We start from the raw sequence: 18,436 nt of genomic DNA on the forward strand, positions 1-18,436 counted from the left end.
TCTGTCATTTCGTTCCATCTTAAAGTACAGAGTGAAATTAGCAAACGTCTGTACAAAGTGTGCAATTTTCTATCATTACTTTTCTCTTGGCCATTCACTTGTACTGTTGATGATGATGCTTTATTTCGGTGGAACAAACAGCTCATGCTTCCTGTTGAAACCACAACAGTTTTATCACACTGAGTCAACTGGTATTTTGTCTGTCAAATCGTTGCCTTTTTTTTTTAACCACGTCCTTCCTTATACACAGAGTAAGTTTGTCACGAGGTTTAGCAGGAACGGACCCAAATGCAGAGACCAGAATGCAGAGTTGGCAGAAATCTTCTTTTAATAATGCAAAGGTCAGGTCAGCACAGGGTGAAACAGAACAAGTATAACAAACAATCCAACAAGTACTGAACAGAAAACCAGGACTTAAAAAGAAACTGAACTAACAAGGAGATGAGGTGCAGGTGGGGAGATGGGTGGAGAACTCAGGAGAGGGGAGTGAACAGACAGGGAGCCGATTGGCTGAGGAAACACAGGACGCAGGGCAGGGCTGATGAGGCTAACACAGGGCAGGTGTGGAGGAGCACAGAACACACAAGGGAAACAGAGCAACAGAAAACCAAAACCCAGAAAATACAAACTCTCAACGTGACCTACACTAACCCATCCAAGAATACCCACGAACACAAACCCAAGTACACAACGCAACAAGCAAAACATATGACCAGAAGGACTCAACAGAAGTGCAACACAGGAAACCCAAAGAACACAAAAACACAACGAGTCGGCCAGGCAGGATGTGACATAAGGGGCCCTTAATTTAACTAGATCTACATGGTTAACTAAACTAAACTTTACTTACTTGACTGAGATTAATTAACATTTAACATTTCTTTAGGATAATGTCATTGTACAACAGAAGAGGATACAAACAAGGGTCAAAAATAGTTGAGTTGCCTGGGTAGTTGTAGGAAAAGACAATTCATTTTTGTCTGGTTTGGTATATGAATGTAATTCACAGAGCTCTGAATAAGAGAAAAATGTATTAAATTTACTTAAGAGTCTGCACTTCAGACTGATGCATCGACTCAGAAGGACGGGGAGTCTTTCCCTGTAAGACTCAAGTTTTTTCTATCAGTAGTTTAGCCACCTTCGCTGCATACAACTAGGGGTGCAACAATTAGTCAACAATGTTGACAAAAATCGATAACAAAATTAGTCACAGAAGAATTCAATTGTCGATAATTATCGGTTACGTCATCACACGTCTTTTTCACGCTGTGGAGCTGAACAACATTGTTTTTTGTATGGAGTGAGTCATCTCGCTTTCTACCTATCTCTGCTGAGAGTTGCACATGCGTTACAGTGAATAGTGGGAGGCGACAGGTGAGGCTGCAAGTTTTGTAAAGCTGATCTCACATATCATGGGAGCAAGTCTGTAATGCATGAGCATTTGAAGAGGAGGCATGTTTGAGATCAGGACAATGTAGACTCGCCTTGGTAAGATATTTAGCTTGTTAGCTAGATAGCTAGCTATGTATAGACGGAGTTGTCTCAGCTTTTAACATTAATATAGTACTGTAGTGCTATAGAAAAAATGAGACGTATATCTCTTTTGAACATCAACTGTATTATTTAACTTCACAATCCAAAGTTACAATGATGCAGTACTCTTTTTCACTTGTTTACTTATTTTTTATGTTAATTGGTGCTATTGGTACATTACGCCAGCACTCTTGTTTACATTTTCAGTCCCTCAAGTTAATGTTATAAGTCAAGACAAAATATTGCTCAAATGTATCCTTTCTCAATTTTTAGATTTAGATTAGATTTATTTTTTTAATCAAATTTATGCAGTCTTACTAAGAAGACTAAAGGTACCATGGATGGTTTTCTGCAAAAGAAGCAGACGTGTACTCCACAGCAAGCAACTGCCCTCAAAACTCAATATTAAACATGCTGGTCAATGACATGAGACCACTCTCCATGGTTGATGGTGAAGGGTTTCAACAAAAGATTCACCAGTTCAAACCCAAATATACCCTGCCATCCTGAACCTTTTTCACCCACTTGATGGAGAAGAAATATGAGACAGCCTTTCTGAAGGTTAGTGTTACACACATACACACCAAACAATAGCAATTATATATTTGATATAAGCAATTAAATAAACAGATTTCACAAATAAATAATATTAAGACCACTGATCAATAATTTAATTTGATTAAATCATAAAATGACAACAATGATGTAAATAAAAATCCATAAATGTTATGTTGAATATTTACTTTATAGACTGCTTTTCACTTCAAAATTTGAACTAAAATCATTTCTCTTCTGATGTCCTTAAAGGTGAAGGAGATCATAAAAGAGGTCAACAGCTCCCTCACATTGACAGCTGATGTGTGGACCAGTCATGGAGTGTCCTGCCATTTCATCACTGAGGATTTATCTTTTGTATCAGTTGTAGCCTAAACAGCAGTAAAGTTTATTAAAAGACATTTTTGTGTCTTTATTGTCTTTATTGTTGGTAAGCACATGCTTAAAACAACCTCAAGCCAACAAACAAACAACAACTGGTAGCTAAATAGTGCCATTGAGTAATTGTGTGATTTACATTTACATTTATATTTTTCATTTAGCAGATGCTTTTATCCAAAGCGATGTACATATGAGACTGATACAACACAAGCAGGAGACAACAACATGAGTAAGTGCCATAAAGCTTAAGTTTGGGCCCGATAGGATGTAGATTCCAACAGGCAGTACAACAAGGCAATGATTTGAGTGCATGGAAGCATTTTTTTCAGGGGGGGCGGAGTTTGTTTTGTTTTGGTTTTTTTTATTTGTTTTTCTTGTTTTTTCTCTACTTACAGTCCATCTAATGCACAGGTGTTCGCGAAAGAGCTGGGTCTTTAGTCTTTTCTTAAAGATTGAGAAGGACTCTGCAGATCAAACAGAGTTTGGTAACTCGTTCCACCACCGGGGAACTACAGAGGAGAAGAGTCTAGCTAGTGACTTAGGGTCCTCATTGGAAGAGCGTAATGGGCAGGAGGGAGTGTAGACCTGAATGAGGGAGTTCAGGTAGGCAAGAGACGTTTTAGTTGCTGTTTTGTAAGCAAGTGTCAGGTTTTTGAATTTGATGCGGGCAGCAACTGGGAGCCAGTGGAGGAATATCAACAGCACTAGAAGCTGGTTTTGGGGATATGTATGTCACAGATCGCTCGGTCATAGTTGATGTGAAAGTTGAGGATGGAGCAGTGCAGCAGGTAGAGGTCCCTGTCTTAAAGATACCAGTGATGTGAATCAAGTGCAGCGCAGGTCTTGAGTCTGGCTTTCAGGAGTGTTCCTGTATCTCCTGATAGATTTGATTCCATCTGTAGGAGAATGCAACATGTGTAGTCTCAGTAGCACATTCGCTATCGTGACAATCAACACTGTCAATACTGATTGTATGATGTAGTTTTCAGTAAAGTAAACAAACAAATAAAACCTTGATGGTACACTTGATGGACACCACCACACAGAGTCCAGTTTAGTAAACTGGTGCCTGCAGTATCTCTAAACCAAGTCTGGACTCAACCTGACTTGTTTATGGCAAGACCCACATAAATGTGGGTGTTTCTGTAATTTATATAATGTGCATCTCATGATGTAACACTGAGGCATTTTGCATGTTTAAATGTAACTGCAGCTTGAATATAAATGACCACACACATATACAAACATACACTGACCTCTTTGCTTTTCCTTCATGCTTTGTTTCTTGTGTTTTTACAAGGTGCAAAACCTGTTGGACATAAGAAGAAACAGAAGGGAGCAAAAGAATTGTAGTAAAATGAAAGAGCAGTTACCATCAATGCACACTATTCACTTCAATTAAATATTCCCTCAACTGATGTTATATTACCTGTAGCTTTAGATGAAGATACAGTATAGTGTATAGTAAAAGATAACACTACAGAGTATAGTGTGTCTTTGAACAGCTTCTTATTGTAAGCAAGGTAACTTTGTTAGAGTGAGCTAAAAGCTGGCACACTAATGCTGGTCTCTGTCTCTGCCTAAAACTGTAACAGAATCCATCAAAATGTCCTTTTCAGATATTACAAAAAAATCATGTTTGAACAAATGTGACCTAACATAATTAGTTTGATCAAATTCAAATGCAACCCGCCTGGCTTATCCTAAAATATGTTTTTCACAAAGTCACACTGGATTTTGTTCCACCTTTATTTCTATGTGGAACAGAGCAGACATATTTGGTTTTGCCCTGCTTAGTTCACTTCATAGAGTGCAAAACATTAGAAACCTTGAGTCTTTCCACAGGCCAGTGTGAGAGATGGTGTAAAATAGTAGATATACTATATATCACAGATATATCACTATTGGTGTATATGTTGTCCGATATGTGTCTATATGTTTTTTTTATTTTTTTTATTTTTTAAAGTTATATAGGCATCATTTATATATTATATATTTGATCTTTTTTCTTAATTCAAGTTTAATATACAGAAATATATTTTTGTTCTATTTGTGTTTTTTTTAATGATTATTTATAGTTATTAAATTCCAATTGAAGCTTACTGTTTCAGTGCACTGATGTCATTTAGGACAATAAAGTTCATTGTTAAACTGTAAAATATCCAAATATCCTGCTTCCATTACATATTAAATGAAAATTAACTTGAAGCTAAATCTGAAGTTGTACATCAAATGTCAATTTATCATTACATACTGCACATTGTCCCATTAAATACAATACAATATATATATATATATATATATATATATATATATATATATATATATATATATATATATATATATATATATATATATATATATATAAGAATAAGAAGATAAAGAAGATATATTTAAGGCACAGACTGTCGACACTGAGAATCTCTAAATCAGACAGATGATTACAGATTTAATATTTCATTTTTTCCACGTTTGAACCTTAGTTGGATTTTCGAGTAAATAGTGTCAGCCCTATTACATCATCCCTACAAAATGTTATAAAGTGAAAAAAATGTGTTTTTTGGGGTCTGTTTGTATGTGAGGTGTTTGAAGACTGAAAACCAGTGATGAACTCTCTTACGTTCGTAGACAAAGAATGCGATGAACATAAGCAGCAACAGCAGCAGATCCAAACAGAGAGCCACAGAAATGGTCAACCAAGATGTCTGATCTGTGTGAGAAAACCAGACATTAAGATGATATCAGACATGAATAAAAATGACCATCAGGAGCACCAGCACACAACATTAACATCCAGATCACAACTGATGAAATGTTTGTAGTTAGTGGTATTTTACCATGACTGATTAAAGACTCTGGGTCTTTTCTTACCAAATGAAGGTGAGGAGGTTGGTGGCACTGAAAAGCAAACAGTCAGAACTTCATTTAAGTTGTTTTTGCAAACAATAGTAGATTTAAAATGTTAGATGAAATGCTGTGACCAGACACTAATTATTTCTAAATGACCTTTATTTGTTGTATTGAGATTTACTGCACAATGTTGTATGTAATTTATATTACTGTAAGGTGGTTACTTTAAATAGAGGCCAAAAGTGCACAGACAGTGAGAAACCCATATATATATTTTTTTTTTTTTCTGAGTTTTAATGGAAATCATCCAGTTGGCTGTAGAGGATTTTTGACTTCATTGTTGGGTTAGTTTCTAATTAAAAATTAAATACAGAAAAAATCAGGAGCACAAAGCATAAAGGTGAGGAGGTTGGTGACACTGAAAAGCAAACAGTCAGAACTTTAAGTTGTTTTTGCAAACAACAGTAGATTTAAAATGTTTTAAATCAAACGGGGGTAGCAAAGGAGAAAATAAAGTTTGTATTTAAGAAAAAAGTGAAGAAATCTGTCATCTGAAAAATGTTATTATATTCATATAAACACATATGTTTAACTATCGTTTCTCTTTTGCCTGACATAGATTATTTAAAGAATAACATTGTTAAAAAGTGTCACTTAACCTACAAAATGATTAATAGCACACATTTCAATTTTGACAGTTAAATATTAATATACTTAACTGTCAAATATATTTAAAATAATACATGCTACTGTTCAGAAAAATATCAAAAATATCATTAACTCACTGTTGAGTATCTACATTAGAACATGTTACTACATGAAATGATAAATTAAAACAAAATAAAGATGGATTGTCACACAGATGTAAGTTGGATGAAATGCTGTGACCAGACAGTAATAATTCCTAAATGACTTTCATTTGTTGTATTGAGATTTACTGCACAATATTGTATGTAATTTACATTACTGTAAGGTGGTTACTTTAAATAGACAGTGATAAAACCCTTGTATGTGGACATTTTGTTGTTTTCTGAGTTTAAATGGACATCATCCAGTTGGCCGTAGAGGATTTTTGACTTCACTGTTGGGTTAGTGTCTAATTAAAAAATTAAATACAGAAAAAATGTCAGTGGAGCTCAATGACACCATTCCTTAGACATCTGTGTGTCTTGGCCTAAATAATGATAAATGGAAATTTCATTTTGGTTGCAGGGATGCATTTGTTGATGAAATTCTTTTCTTTTCTTTTGACGAGAGAAAGTGTTGTGAAGTCAGCTGGGCCGGATAGCCACGCCAATCATCTTTCTCCTAAATATGATTGGGCAGGTATTTATTACATAATAAGTTCCCTTGCTTAGCCCTGCCTAACTGCAACCCAGTAACAAGGGAAGAGAGAGAGACTTTCTAAAGAATTCCATGGGCTATGTCAAAGGCTATGTTCTCATACTTTTTAGGTGTTTACTATATGCACATTAGATCCCAAATTACATAATTAATAGCCAATCATGGATTTGCCTTTCAAGAGGCTTTAAATGTTTTGAGTGAGTGATGCAGGGTGAATGAAGTGTGCTGTGGATTATACACTGATGTGGTGATTGCACTCAGAAAGTGCATCAGTGCGGCTCATTGACTTGTTTTTAATAGTTTTTAGACAACAATGGAGGTCTACGGCACAGAGGAATAAGATATATCATTGTTGGTGTGGCATTGCAAATGAGATTTGTTGACAATAAGAGAATATAGAAAATCACCAGTCTTATCATTTAAAGAATCGAGAAAAATTATAATGAAAAAAAACATTTAAAAATCAAAATATCTCAATTTACACACAAAACAACAAACCTGTGGCCGCAGCATTTGTCCACTCACCTACAATCATCTCCAGTTTGTTGAAGAATGGGTTACTGTGTCTATTGTCAGTGTTTACTGCTCCACACCAGTATGTCCCAGTGTCGTCTGTTGTTACGTTTATCACAGTTATGGTGATTTTTCTCCTCTCTCTGTCATCCTCCATTGAAAAATTCCCAGTGTTCGTCCTGCGCTTTGAGGTGCTCCATAGAGGTTGACATATAGATGGATCTTCTCCCTTACAGATGAATTTCTTAATGGGAGCATCTTGTGGGTACTCACACCAGTATGTGAAACTTTGTCCACTAGTTTGGGATCTCTTGAGGCTTGTAATATCTGTGGATAGAAAGACAAAGACAAATTCTAATTCGGACTCTTTGGCATTTTTGGCATCTCACTTTCTTTATTTCACTTCAACTTTCACTGTTATCTGTACGCATATTTACATATTTTTTATGATAGTTGCATTTTATTAAATATCAAGTGTCAGCCAAACCATTTTGTCGGCTGCCAATACGACATCTGAATGTGTATAAATTTGTGTTAATGTCTTTTAAATCACCTGTTGTGTTGAGTCATGTTTCACTGATAAACAGAAAATGAAAGTCAGAAAAAAGCCTCTAACCAGTAGAGGAGAGCTGAATCTGTATTACTCACTTTTAATCTCCAGTTGTATTTTTCTGAGTGAAGCTCTGTAACTTCCTTCCTTTGATTTGACTCCACACCAGTAGACACCAGCATGCTGTGAGCTCACATTACTGATGGACATGTTGAAGCTGTTGGTGTCTGTGAGAGTGAATGTCCCGTTTGACTTTACAGAAGATTGTGTTGATAAAATCTCCTCCAAGATTTCATTGTTGTCTTTGCAGATAAACTTGACATAGGAGTATTTTTTAGGGAAATCACATGTGATGGTGGTTTTAGCTGTTCTGTACGCAGTTTGATTAAATGGTGTCCGGCAGCCATCTTTCACTGCAAAGAAAAAAGAAAAGTAAAACATGCAAAACTGAACATTGTAATACTTTGCTAACACATGTTGGAAATGTATCATCACGCTCATATACAGTAAAGGGTGCATCATGTGCATTTATCTATTCATTATATCTGCCTCTCCTGTCCTGTTATGTTTGCTTCATAGCAAATTGATTTCCATTTTTAGTTACTTTGTTGCTCATCTTCAAAATAGACAAGCTTTTTAAATGTATTGACTTAATACAGTCTTCAGGAAAAGGTGAATTATTTTCTGAATACTTTGTACCCTATCACCCAGAGACTAATGTTAGCAAAGCACCCAACTGCACCATGAAACTGACCACACTGCAGCACTTTACAAAACTTCAACCAACTGAAGAAGTGAAGAAAGTCGGCTGCAGTGCAAACTGAAGACAGAACGTTAACAACAGAGCGGAGCGTTTCGCTTTTTCCCCTCCTTACTCCAAAACACGCAGACCAACTTGTGTTTTTACAAAAGACATTAAACCAGTGATGTTGGTAAGTAAATGACACTTTCATTTCATTATTATTATACGGAAGAAGACTAAGATGCTTCCAAATGAATGCAGTTCACTTTTCTAAATCAAAAAGCTGCAAACTTTCACACACTTTTCTCTACTTTTTTCTGTTTGTCAGACGTGACCTTCATCAAGACCTTTTAATCTAAAGTTATGTTTCATATTAAAGTTCAGTGGACACGGACCAGTGAATGACACACAGTGCATTGAAGGAAGCATCAGAAGAGCCAAAAATAGTCCCTCTCTTATTATTTATTGAATCAAGAATTGACTTTAAATCAGTAATCAATTCTGAATTGAATCGTGACACAAAGAATAGGAATCGAATTTGTGAGATTCCCAAAGATTTCCACCCCAATGGGATATATATAATGTAATTAATGTGCAACCAAAATACAGATACATTTCTGAAATGTCTTTCAATGCCTGATGCCTGTGTGTTGTGTTGTTACATTTTTGTTAGTTTTCTTCATGTTTTCTTAGTGATGTTTTGTTAAACTTCACTCTGTCTTTGATACAGATGCAGCATCTCTTACCGACTTTCAGTTCCAGTTTCTGGGTTTCAGGAGATGAGTGAGGTCTTGGGTAAAATTTACAGTTGTACTCCCCAGAGTCATCACTTTTAAGTTGTTTAATCGCCATCCTGAGGTTTTTATTTCTTGTATCATGGTACAGGGAAAATCTGTCGTCCTTTTCCCACACATCCTTTTTAGTGGTTTGTATGATTGCTCCTCTGGGATTAATAACCTCTATCTTTTGATATTCCTGATCTTCTCTTGGGTATATGCAGGTGAGTTCAACCCATCCTCCTTCACATCCCTTCACTTCAGATGAGACCTCACAGCCTGTTGATCAGACAAAGAGAAAAGTTCCCATCATGTCAGACACTGAAACAATCCCAGAACAGTCTGAGTAAGAACCGTATCAACAAAACATCCACTGTCTCATCATGCTGGTAAACAGACTTTCTGGATTAATCAATAGATCACAAAGTTGTTCAATTGATCCTGTTTAATGTGTAATTTTATTCACACATATAGTGTTTTGTGGTAATTTCTGCAAAGATTCTGAAAGGCCTCTACTCATAAAATCTTAGTATAAATTTATAAAATACTCTGTAGCCTGCCACGGTGTATTTTTTGATTCAACCACCAGGAGTCACCAAAGTCAGGTTTTCAAATCCTAGTGGCTTTATGATTCAAGATAAGAATTGAAATAAATTTGACTTCGTATTTCATCGCTGACAAATATATACACCAGATGTCTCCTCCTTCACTGTAAAGTTCATGCCCAGTATTTGTGCACTGGAGGCTTCAAGTTTCCACATCACACTTGTGGAAGTTACAAACTAGTTGTGAAATCACAAATCATGCTCTTACGTAAACACATTAAACTGAGTTTAAAGGTGAGCTCAGAAAAACTTTCCTCATTCGGCAGATGAACGTGAAAACAAACTCTGCACACACATCAATCAAATATCAATATGTCAATCAATAGCCCTGGACCTAACAAGCAAAAAGAGCCATTACAATTAGTTTTAACCCTTTCTTGTAAATAGTTATGCCCATTAAAGTTTGGATGTTTCTCTTTTAAATGGGGAAATAGGCTATAAATATAAATATAAATAGTTCAATTATTGTTTATGATCATTCTAGGTGTTCACCCTTGACCTCTATAAAATCAAAAAGGTCAGTGGCATAGTTTGACCTGAGTAAAAGTGGAGTAAAATATAATTTGAGAACCATAAATGTTTGTTTTTCTTTGTCAGTTTTCACCTGTGTCGTTTATTAATTATGAGGCTGTTAAAAGCTTAACGTTGCTGTCAGTTTTACTAAAAACTTTACAGATTTCACTCATCAGTTGTAATAAACTGTTTTAAATTAAAATAAAATATATAGCGGACACTGTCAAAAATGTATTTTGTGATATTTATAATTCATCATAAATCTTGAATGGAATTATTCACATCAAATATTTCTTTCATTTTCAAACAGTCCTGGTTGACATGAAATAAAAATGGGTTCATACGCACATACATGGCATAAACAGGATATAAACATAACATACATTAGTCTGTAATATCTGTAATCAGGTATTAATCTTTTTACCTGCCATTAGTGAGAGGATGAGGAGAAGAAAGTTCTTCATTATGTTGGCCTTCGATACTGAGATCCTTCGTCCTCGAGTGTTAACTATAGTTGGTTATTTCCTCTTTTCTTGTTGCTACAGTTGGTTTGTCTCAAGTGTTGTGTTTCATGAATTTTTAGATGTTGCCTAAAAATATCATGCCCCACCTTTCTGTCTATCCTTCCCCCTTTTTTTTAAGTCTCAAACACAACTCCTTCCTCATTATTGCTACTTGATGTCGACAGTAAACACCAAATAAGGGGTGAGAAAGAGGAGAAAGAGGAAGAATACCTTAGATTCAGAGAAATCCTCTGATGCAGACACGATGTGTCAGGTAGAAAGTAACTTACAGTATGAGGAGGAGAGACACAGCAAATAATAAAATAAAGTATATCTACATCAGAAAATGTGTATCTGCACAGTTCCTCAATGCAAAACAAGTGACAGAGGGAATACAAAGGCAAATTAAAACTGCAAGCAGCGATGATCGAGCCTTTGCACCCTCGTGCACGTCAGGCTGTGCTGCAGTCAAAGTGCTGTTCTTGTGGAGCAACATGATATAGCAATACCTTTATTAGAGGACAACTGACACGAATGTACATTTTCCTGAATATTGGAGATTGCATGTAGGAGAAAGCTATCATATCCTGGGTCCAGTATGTGGTGCTAGAAAACATTCACTAAATGTACATTTTGTTGCAGCATATCAAATTTAGACTACACACTTTAAATTTCATTTAAATCAAAGGAAGTTTGTAATATAAGGCTTGCTTCCTGTTGCCAATAGGCTGTGCTACACAAGTGGGTCATTAATGCAGCAATACATTAAGTTGATGTTGCCTCACATGCATATGAGTTGTCATGAATATCGGATGTTACACCAAGGAGTTAAATACTACTTCCTGCAACCACTATGTGGCGCTAGAGAACACCCACTAATTATACGTCATGTTGCTGTATGTCGTATAGATCACACCATGTAAATTCAATGTAATCAGATGATGTTTGTCATTTAAGACTTCCTGTTGTCAGTAGGAGTCGCTATGACTGTGACTGAATATTGACATGTAGATGTGTTCTGGCCTGGACTCGAGTCAAGCCTGTGAAATTTGGGCAGACTGGATAAAGTCGGGTGGAGCTACAACAACTTTCCATTTGTCTGTCAGCTGCACACAATACGGCATGATGAATTTCTTTAGAGATGTTTCGAAAATATGTTAAGCAATATCAGACTGACACACTTTTAAAATATGTCTTTGAATAAAGCAAGGTTTAACACTCAAACAGTGTGAAGTTTTAAAAAATTCCCTCATGTCAGTGAAATTTAGCATAATTGTTATTTTAAGGAAGTTGTTGAATTTTAGCTATATAACACAGGACTTAAAACATTTTTATTACATTTTCTCAGCACATCTTTATTGAAAATCTTCAGTGGTGGAAGAAGTACTCTAATCTTGCGTGAAAGTACCAACACAACAAAGTAAAAACCCCCCATTACAAGTAAAAGTCCTGCATGAAAAATCCTACTTCAGTAAACGTACATGAGTATTATCAGCTTGATGTAGTTAAAGTATTGCAGTAAAAGTAGTGGTTTGAACCCCTTCAGGGGCTTCGCGTCGGGATCCTGTATCACCCTGTCGGAGTTAATTTCACAATAATGACCCCCTCGCTGTACATTATCCCTTACATAGGCATCTGAAATGACCCCGACTACACACTGCTTTTTGTAAGATGTCAAAAGCCTAAAAGGTTGGAAACTACTGGTTATTATTAATAATCTAATAATGTCATATATAATAATATATCAGTCAGAGGGACCAGACCACTACTCTTACTGCAATACTTTAACTACATCAAGCAGATAATATGTAATACTTTTGTACTTCTGTACTTTTAATGTAGTAGGATTTTTCATGCAGGTCTTGTATTGGAGTATTTTTACATTGCTGTATTTGTACTTTTACCGAAGTAAAGGATCTGAGTACTTCTATCACTAAAAAAATAATAAAGATAATGTAATTTCATAAATGAAAGATGTTAGCTAACCGTTTACGTTAACCGTTAGGTCAGTTGCAATGACAGATATGGAAAAAAACAAACACAAGTCCTGAAATGAAATTTTTCCAGCATAAGATGTTTGATTAATGTTAATAACTTTTACTTCATCCACACCACCACAGCTCCTGTATTATTATACTGATATATGAGAAAAATATCACAAACTGTGGAGCAGCTGCAACAGAAGTACAGTACTGTATGTTACGACATAACAATTAAAACTAAAATAAAATAAATAGATGTGGATTAAGTTACTAGGTACGAGTACAATATTGATAACAGAGAAATAGAAACTGAATATTTTGAAATATAACAGTGACTTGAGCTCCATAAAAGAACGTAAGTTCTGGGGATGTTATAGAAATTTAATAAAAGGCTTGAAATAATAAACCAAGTAAATAATGCTCTGATTTTTTGGTGAGCAGTACAACTGCAAATTGCTTTTTGTTTTTCCTGCTGAATAATATAATACATCTGCTGCCTACATAAACTAAGGCACAGTATATCAGGCATAATCAATAATAAATTTAAGTTTAAACTTAAACTTTTCAGTAGCAATGTTTGCTTTTATTTTCAGATGGACCAGCGGTTTCTCCTCAAATGTCAGTCATGAGCTGTAGATAAATATTTATTTGTGTGAAGTACACTGTAAAAAAAAAAAAAAAAAGTTATTTCAAAGAAATTTACTGTATTATTTTACAGTTTTTTTGTTTGTTTGTTTTTTCTACATTAAGTGTAAATGCCATAAAAACACAGTAAATTATTTTTATTAAAAATATTCACCATAAAATAAAAGCTGTAATCTGTAAATTAAAATAATGGAATATTATAATTATTTAACAGGATTATTCAATTACTTAATTTTAGTTTTTTTACAGCAAAGCTTTAAATCTAATGTAAAAAAAAAAAAAAAAAAGTAAAAAAATGGTAAAATGTCTGGCAGCAAAAGTTGCCAAACAGTTACTGTCAAATAACAGTAAAAAAAATCCTTTTGTTATTCTACAGAGAATTTAAAAAAAAAATACTACTATTGTAAAATAAAAATAAAAATTCATGATAAAATATTGCTAGAATGTTAAACAAATGTATAAGTCTGCACAAAAAAAGAAAAACATTGAAGAAAAACCTTAAAATTACTTAATTTGAATAAAGGCTTGTTTTATACAGTATTCTTTTGTAAATTCATAGAATTATCCAATTTATCCTTAAGAATAAGTCACATCAAAGCACAGATTTCTTGATGTAAAACACAAAAATGTTATGTAAAATTATATTCAAATTACCCTCCTTTAACACCCATTAATGGTATCTTGAGAGTTTTAGGCTTTAATTGTATGTGATTATCTCATCTATTTACAGTAAATTCATGGTAAATATTGGTTTTGTACTATACAAAAAATAGGATCATGTGAAAATGGCTTACAAAAACATAATTTTAATAATCATTACTTTATATAAACATTATTTGAAAGTAATTACAAGCAACTATCCAATATATCTACAGACTTTTCAAATTAATGTATGATATTTACTGTGTATAAACAGTATTTGACAGTAATTACAATTAACTATCCAATATTTCTGTCTGACACTCTTCTTCAGAGGGAATTTTTTTATATATTGTGTGTACACTGCCATCATTCTTCAGAACCTGCCACTTAAAGGCTATTTGAAGCTAAAAAGAGCTATTGTATTTAGGTCTTGATGCACAGCATATTGGTGTTGGGGCTACATATCAAAATCAAATGGTCATAAAATGTGTGTTTGTTGTATCCTATGTTCCATCCTGGTTGTTGAGACTGAAAGATCTCTTAATGATTGACATTGACAATTATGTCCCTTGCCCGTTTGTAATTATGTAGACATAAATAAATTACAGATGTTGGTATAGTGGTCTGCAAACTCCTAGCGGTAGAGTAGGACTTGTATTTAGCTTAGCAGTTATATGAAGAGGGGTTAACAGCGGTAATGAGACAGGTAGGACCAACCATGCCTTTTTAAGCACTATAGGAGCCTTTCAACTAGCCTGAACATGAACCCTCACTGCATGGCATCAGCCACTCTGCAGTTCAACGAGACAACCCACAAGCAAGGGCTCTTCTAAGTATAGTTGGATCAATCAATGCAATAATGGTTACAGATTGTACACAGTTGATATACCTTCAAAAATATCATGTATTCATACAGTTAAAGCCCAACTGTGGGACTTTTGTCTCTCCCCTTTGGCAACGAGAATAATTACAAAAACACTATCGACGCTTGCTTACATCATAGGCTACGCCGCAGACTACTCTGTTGCTACTGTTGTGGCTAAAAAATGGTGGATACATTTTTTTGAGCATCAGGCAACCCCCACAAAATGAGTCATTTCACCGTCAGAATTTGATCCATTTGGTCCAAAAATTTGAAAGTCTAGAAGAGTCACACAATTAAATTATTTTGTCCCCATTCAAGTTAGCCAAGAACTAACTGGAAGCTAGCCACTCAGACAGCAGAAGTCTGGAACGCATGCTCTGCCCTTAGAGCATTCATCTAACCAGCACAAGAATGTTACCACCGACATCAGATTAAAAAATCTGTATAATGGCAAATACAAGAGATTTATCAGGCAGTTATAGGCTTAATCAGCATTGTGTGAACTCTGGTGTCTTGTATATGCATTTGTATGTTCTATGGAGGTTTTGCACATGACTGGTTTTCATATTCGCATACATACATTTTTGTATAAACCTATTGGTCTCTTATCTGAGTGTTGCAGTCACAGAATATTTAGTGTGTAAATCAAGCACTTACTGTATTTGGCTGTTTTCTTACCATTACTTATTAAATAGATTTTTTTCTTGTTACTAATTTTCTTATGTATATGTATTTGCATTATCTATGAAGGTTTTGCACATGATTGGTTTACATATGTACATACAGGCATTTTTATCGTTAGCATGTAAATCTATCGGTCACTTATTTTGCTGTTACTATCACATGTATGATATATTGAGTAGATCACTCAATATATCACATATATATATATATATATACACACATACACAGTACTCGTCTGGCTGTTGTAATCATAGAATATGTTATATTTCTTCCTGTTAATTTTTTTTATTACTATTTCTCTTACTGATGTTCTTCTGATTAATATTTGTCTCTTGGTTGTTCGTATTTATGTACATGCTCTTGCAGGCTATTTTTTATGAAGATTATGAACATGATGAGGTTACATATGTTCACCTCCATGCTATTTTTATTGTTTGTTTGTGAATCAGGTGATCACTATCTGGTTGTTGCAATCACATAATGTGATATATCTCCTTGGATGGCTTAAATTGTCTTAAATTTTCTTATTATTATTTTTGTTATTACTTATTTTTTGATGATGCCTGTTTGGATGATTCATAGCAGTTTGATGTAATTACCTAACCTGATACGCCAGATGATTTATTACACAGAACCATCTCTGAAGTCTTCCATGGAAAGTGTTTGGAAAAGGACTCGGCAAGTGATTGGATGAACCATCTGTCTATCACTGTCTATCATCGTCTTACTTTGTGAGGCAGCTGGATTTGCGACGTCAATTGGTCCAAACCACCGATGGTTCGGATACAAGCGCATAACTTGAAGCCTGACAAGATGGATTCTCTCACGATCTTGAGAATCCAGCTGCCTTGCAAGATAAGTAATCACCAGCAGGTTCCTGGCTGCTGTTTAATAGGGGTTACACCCACAATTGTTTCAGTAACGCTGAGGAAAGCCTAGAGCTGAAACGTGTGTATTTTGCTGCTGTGCATCATTAAAAAAGTGACATATTATATTATTTGTTATTATTATATTGTATTATATTTGTGAGGGCCGACGACGTCATTTGTTATTTTTGTGAGATGCTGACCTGACAGTGTTTTTTGTTATCACACATATTGACATGTGCAACACATGCTTATTTTAAAAAAGATAAGTAATTTCATTTCAAAAACTGAAGGTAGCTGTGATAAAGGCTGTAAATCCACTTTAAAAATGTTGGAAGCTGTCTCCCAATACATTGTTAGACCACAACTTGAAATTGCATATGTAGCATCCATGAGTTTTTTCCTTGTGAAGGTGCAATCATTTGTAGATCTAATTTTTCTTCTCTAAATATTAAGACCCAAACAGTCAGTCTGTGTTCAACAAAATTCAAAGCCCTCATTGCAGTCCTACTGCTCCCTCAAATCATTAGGTCACTCCAACATTTCTACATTTCGAAGGGAACAAAGAGCAAAAAGCAGAGGCCATATAAGGTGAATAAAGAGGGACCTCAATATGAGTAAAGCTTTAGAATGGTTTACAAATGTTTTTTGTTTTTTTTTAGCAATAAGTGAGAGATGTATGAAAGACTGGGATTTGATGCTAGGACTCAACAGTTCAAGCAAGGCTCGAACTTTGATAATATGGGTAATATGGGAGTGAAGGGATGTAAGACATGGATGTAAGACCTTAAAATAGTTGAAAAAAACATAAATTTAAACATAAAAAATGTCTCTATAGTCTCTGTGCTTCAGATTGATCAAGAAAGTGCGCGCAGATTCAAATGAATGTTGTACAATCATTGGATGAATCACGCTGTGGGGAGATGATCTCGACCAATGATACTGTTTGAGTTCTGGGGGCGGGTCCTCCCGGTGTGATTCATCCAATGACTACGCAGCATTAAATTGTTTGAATATACGCGCACTTTGTTGATCTCTGTCTGAAGCGCAGAGACTACAGAGAGACAATTTCTCTGAGTAAAGTCAAGCAAGTCATTTACCAAGCCTGTTGATTTGAGGATGATGATTCACTTTCAGCTTTCACTAAAGGTAAGGTGACTTAATCATTTTGTTATTCTTCATGTGAAGTTTCATATAAAGAGAGATATGAACTGAACTTAATTGTTCAGTTGTGTTAATTGCAACTTGACATAACTAAAGCGTTGATGTTGCATAATTGTCAGAATTTTAAAATGTATGTGGAGTCAGCAGTGCTAACGTTAGCATTTGCTTTTTGTATGCACAAAGCAAGTCTGTGTGGCGTCAGATAAGGTAACGTTATGCCGGTCCTAATGAAGCTATTAGGGTTAGCCTTGAATCAGAATCTCACATCAGTCATAGTAACGTTAAATAAGTTACATTTGTCAGTTGACCAATTACATGTTTAAGCTCCTATTCTGTCCTGCAAACATTAAATAAAAGGCTGTGGCAAGTTGTGACCTGAGAAAGACTTTAAGTGTAAGCTAGTATGCTAGTGTTAATAAGTTTAGCCAGTTAGCTTGATAAGTTACTAATACTATTAATTAAAGAAACATTAGACCGCCCAGCTGCTCCTATTCACTGCTAGTAAATACATTACCAGTAACCTGCTGCCTACCAGCTAAGTTAGTGTTGGTGTGTGTGTTCCTCGATGTTGCAGCCGCAACAACTAGCAATAATAACAATCAAATAGCAATATAGCAGTACAGTAACAGCAATATAGCATTTATAAAAGAAACACAATGCAGTAAAATTTACAGTGTGGTAGTGATATGTATAGTGTAGTGTGTGTAAACTGCTGTGTGAGTG

At 35.0% G+C, this 18,436-nt stretch overlaps 1 protein-coding gene and 1 long non-coding RNA gene across 3 annotated transcripts; one reads left to right on the plus strand and one right to left on the minus strand.

Annotated features, from left to right (window-relative positions):
* The first annotated feature begins 1,386 nt into the window (after positions 1-1,386).
* Positions 1,387-2,494, plus strand: LOC137182212 (uncharacterized). Of its 2 annotated transcripts, none has more exons than XR_010928278.1 (3): positions 1,387-1,488; positions 1,846-2,094; positions 2,341-2,494. It is a non-coding gene; the product is annotated as an uncharacterized lncRNA (long non-coding RNA). The 2 variants fall into 2 exon arrangements; XR_010928279.1 differs by having other exon boundaries at positions 1,892-2,094.
* A 4,193-nt stretch (positions 2,495-6,687) lies between these two features.
* Positions 6,688-11,646, minus strand: LOC137180953 (polymeric immunoglobulin receptor-like). The gene is made up of 4 exons (XM_067586264.1): positions 10,787-11,646; positions 9,215-9,523; positions 7,825-8,139; positions 6,688-7,503 (listed from the first exon to the last, which is right to left on the minus strand). The coding sequence occupies exons 1-4, from the start codon at positions 10,824-10,826 to the stop codon at positions 7,142-7,144; spliced, it is 1,026 nt and encodes a 341-aa protein (XP_067442365.1). The 5' UTR covers positions 10,827-11,646; the 3' UTR covers positions 6,688-7,141.
* Between the last annotated feature and the right edge of the window lie 6,790 nt (positions 11,647-18,436).

This window comes from Thunnus thynnus, chromosome 4, assembly GCF_963924715.1.
Source record: "Thunnus thynnus chromosome 4, fThuThy2.1, whole genome shotgun sequence".
NCBI classification, from domain to species: Eukaryota; Metazoa; Chordata; class Actinopteri; order Scombriformes; family Scombridae; genus Thunnus; species Thunnus thynnus.

Coding starts and splice junctions, on each gene's coding strand:
- LOC137180953 (XM_067586264.1), bottom strand. CDS start 10,826: ATGAAGAACTTTCTTCTCCTCATCCTCTCACTAATGGCAG. Junction 9,524..10,786: donor CATCCTCTCACTAATGGCAG/GTAAAAAGATTA, acceptor TCTGATCAACAG/GCTGTGAGGTCTCATCTGAA. Junction 8,140..9,214: donor GAAACTGGAACTGAAAGTCG/GTAAGAGATGCT, acceptor TTTTCTTTGCAG/TGAAAGATGGCTGCCGGACA.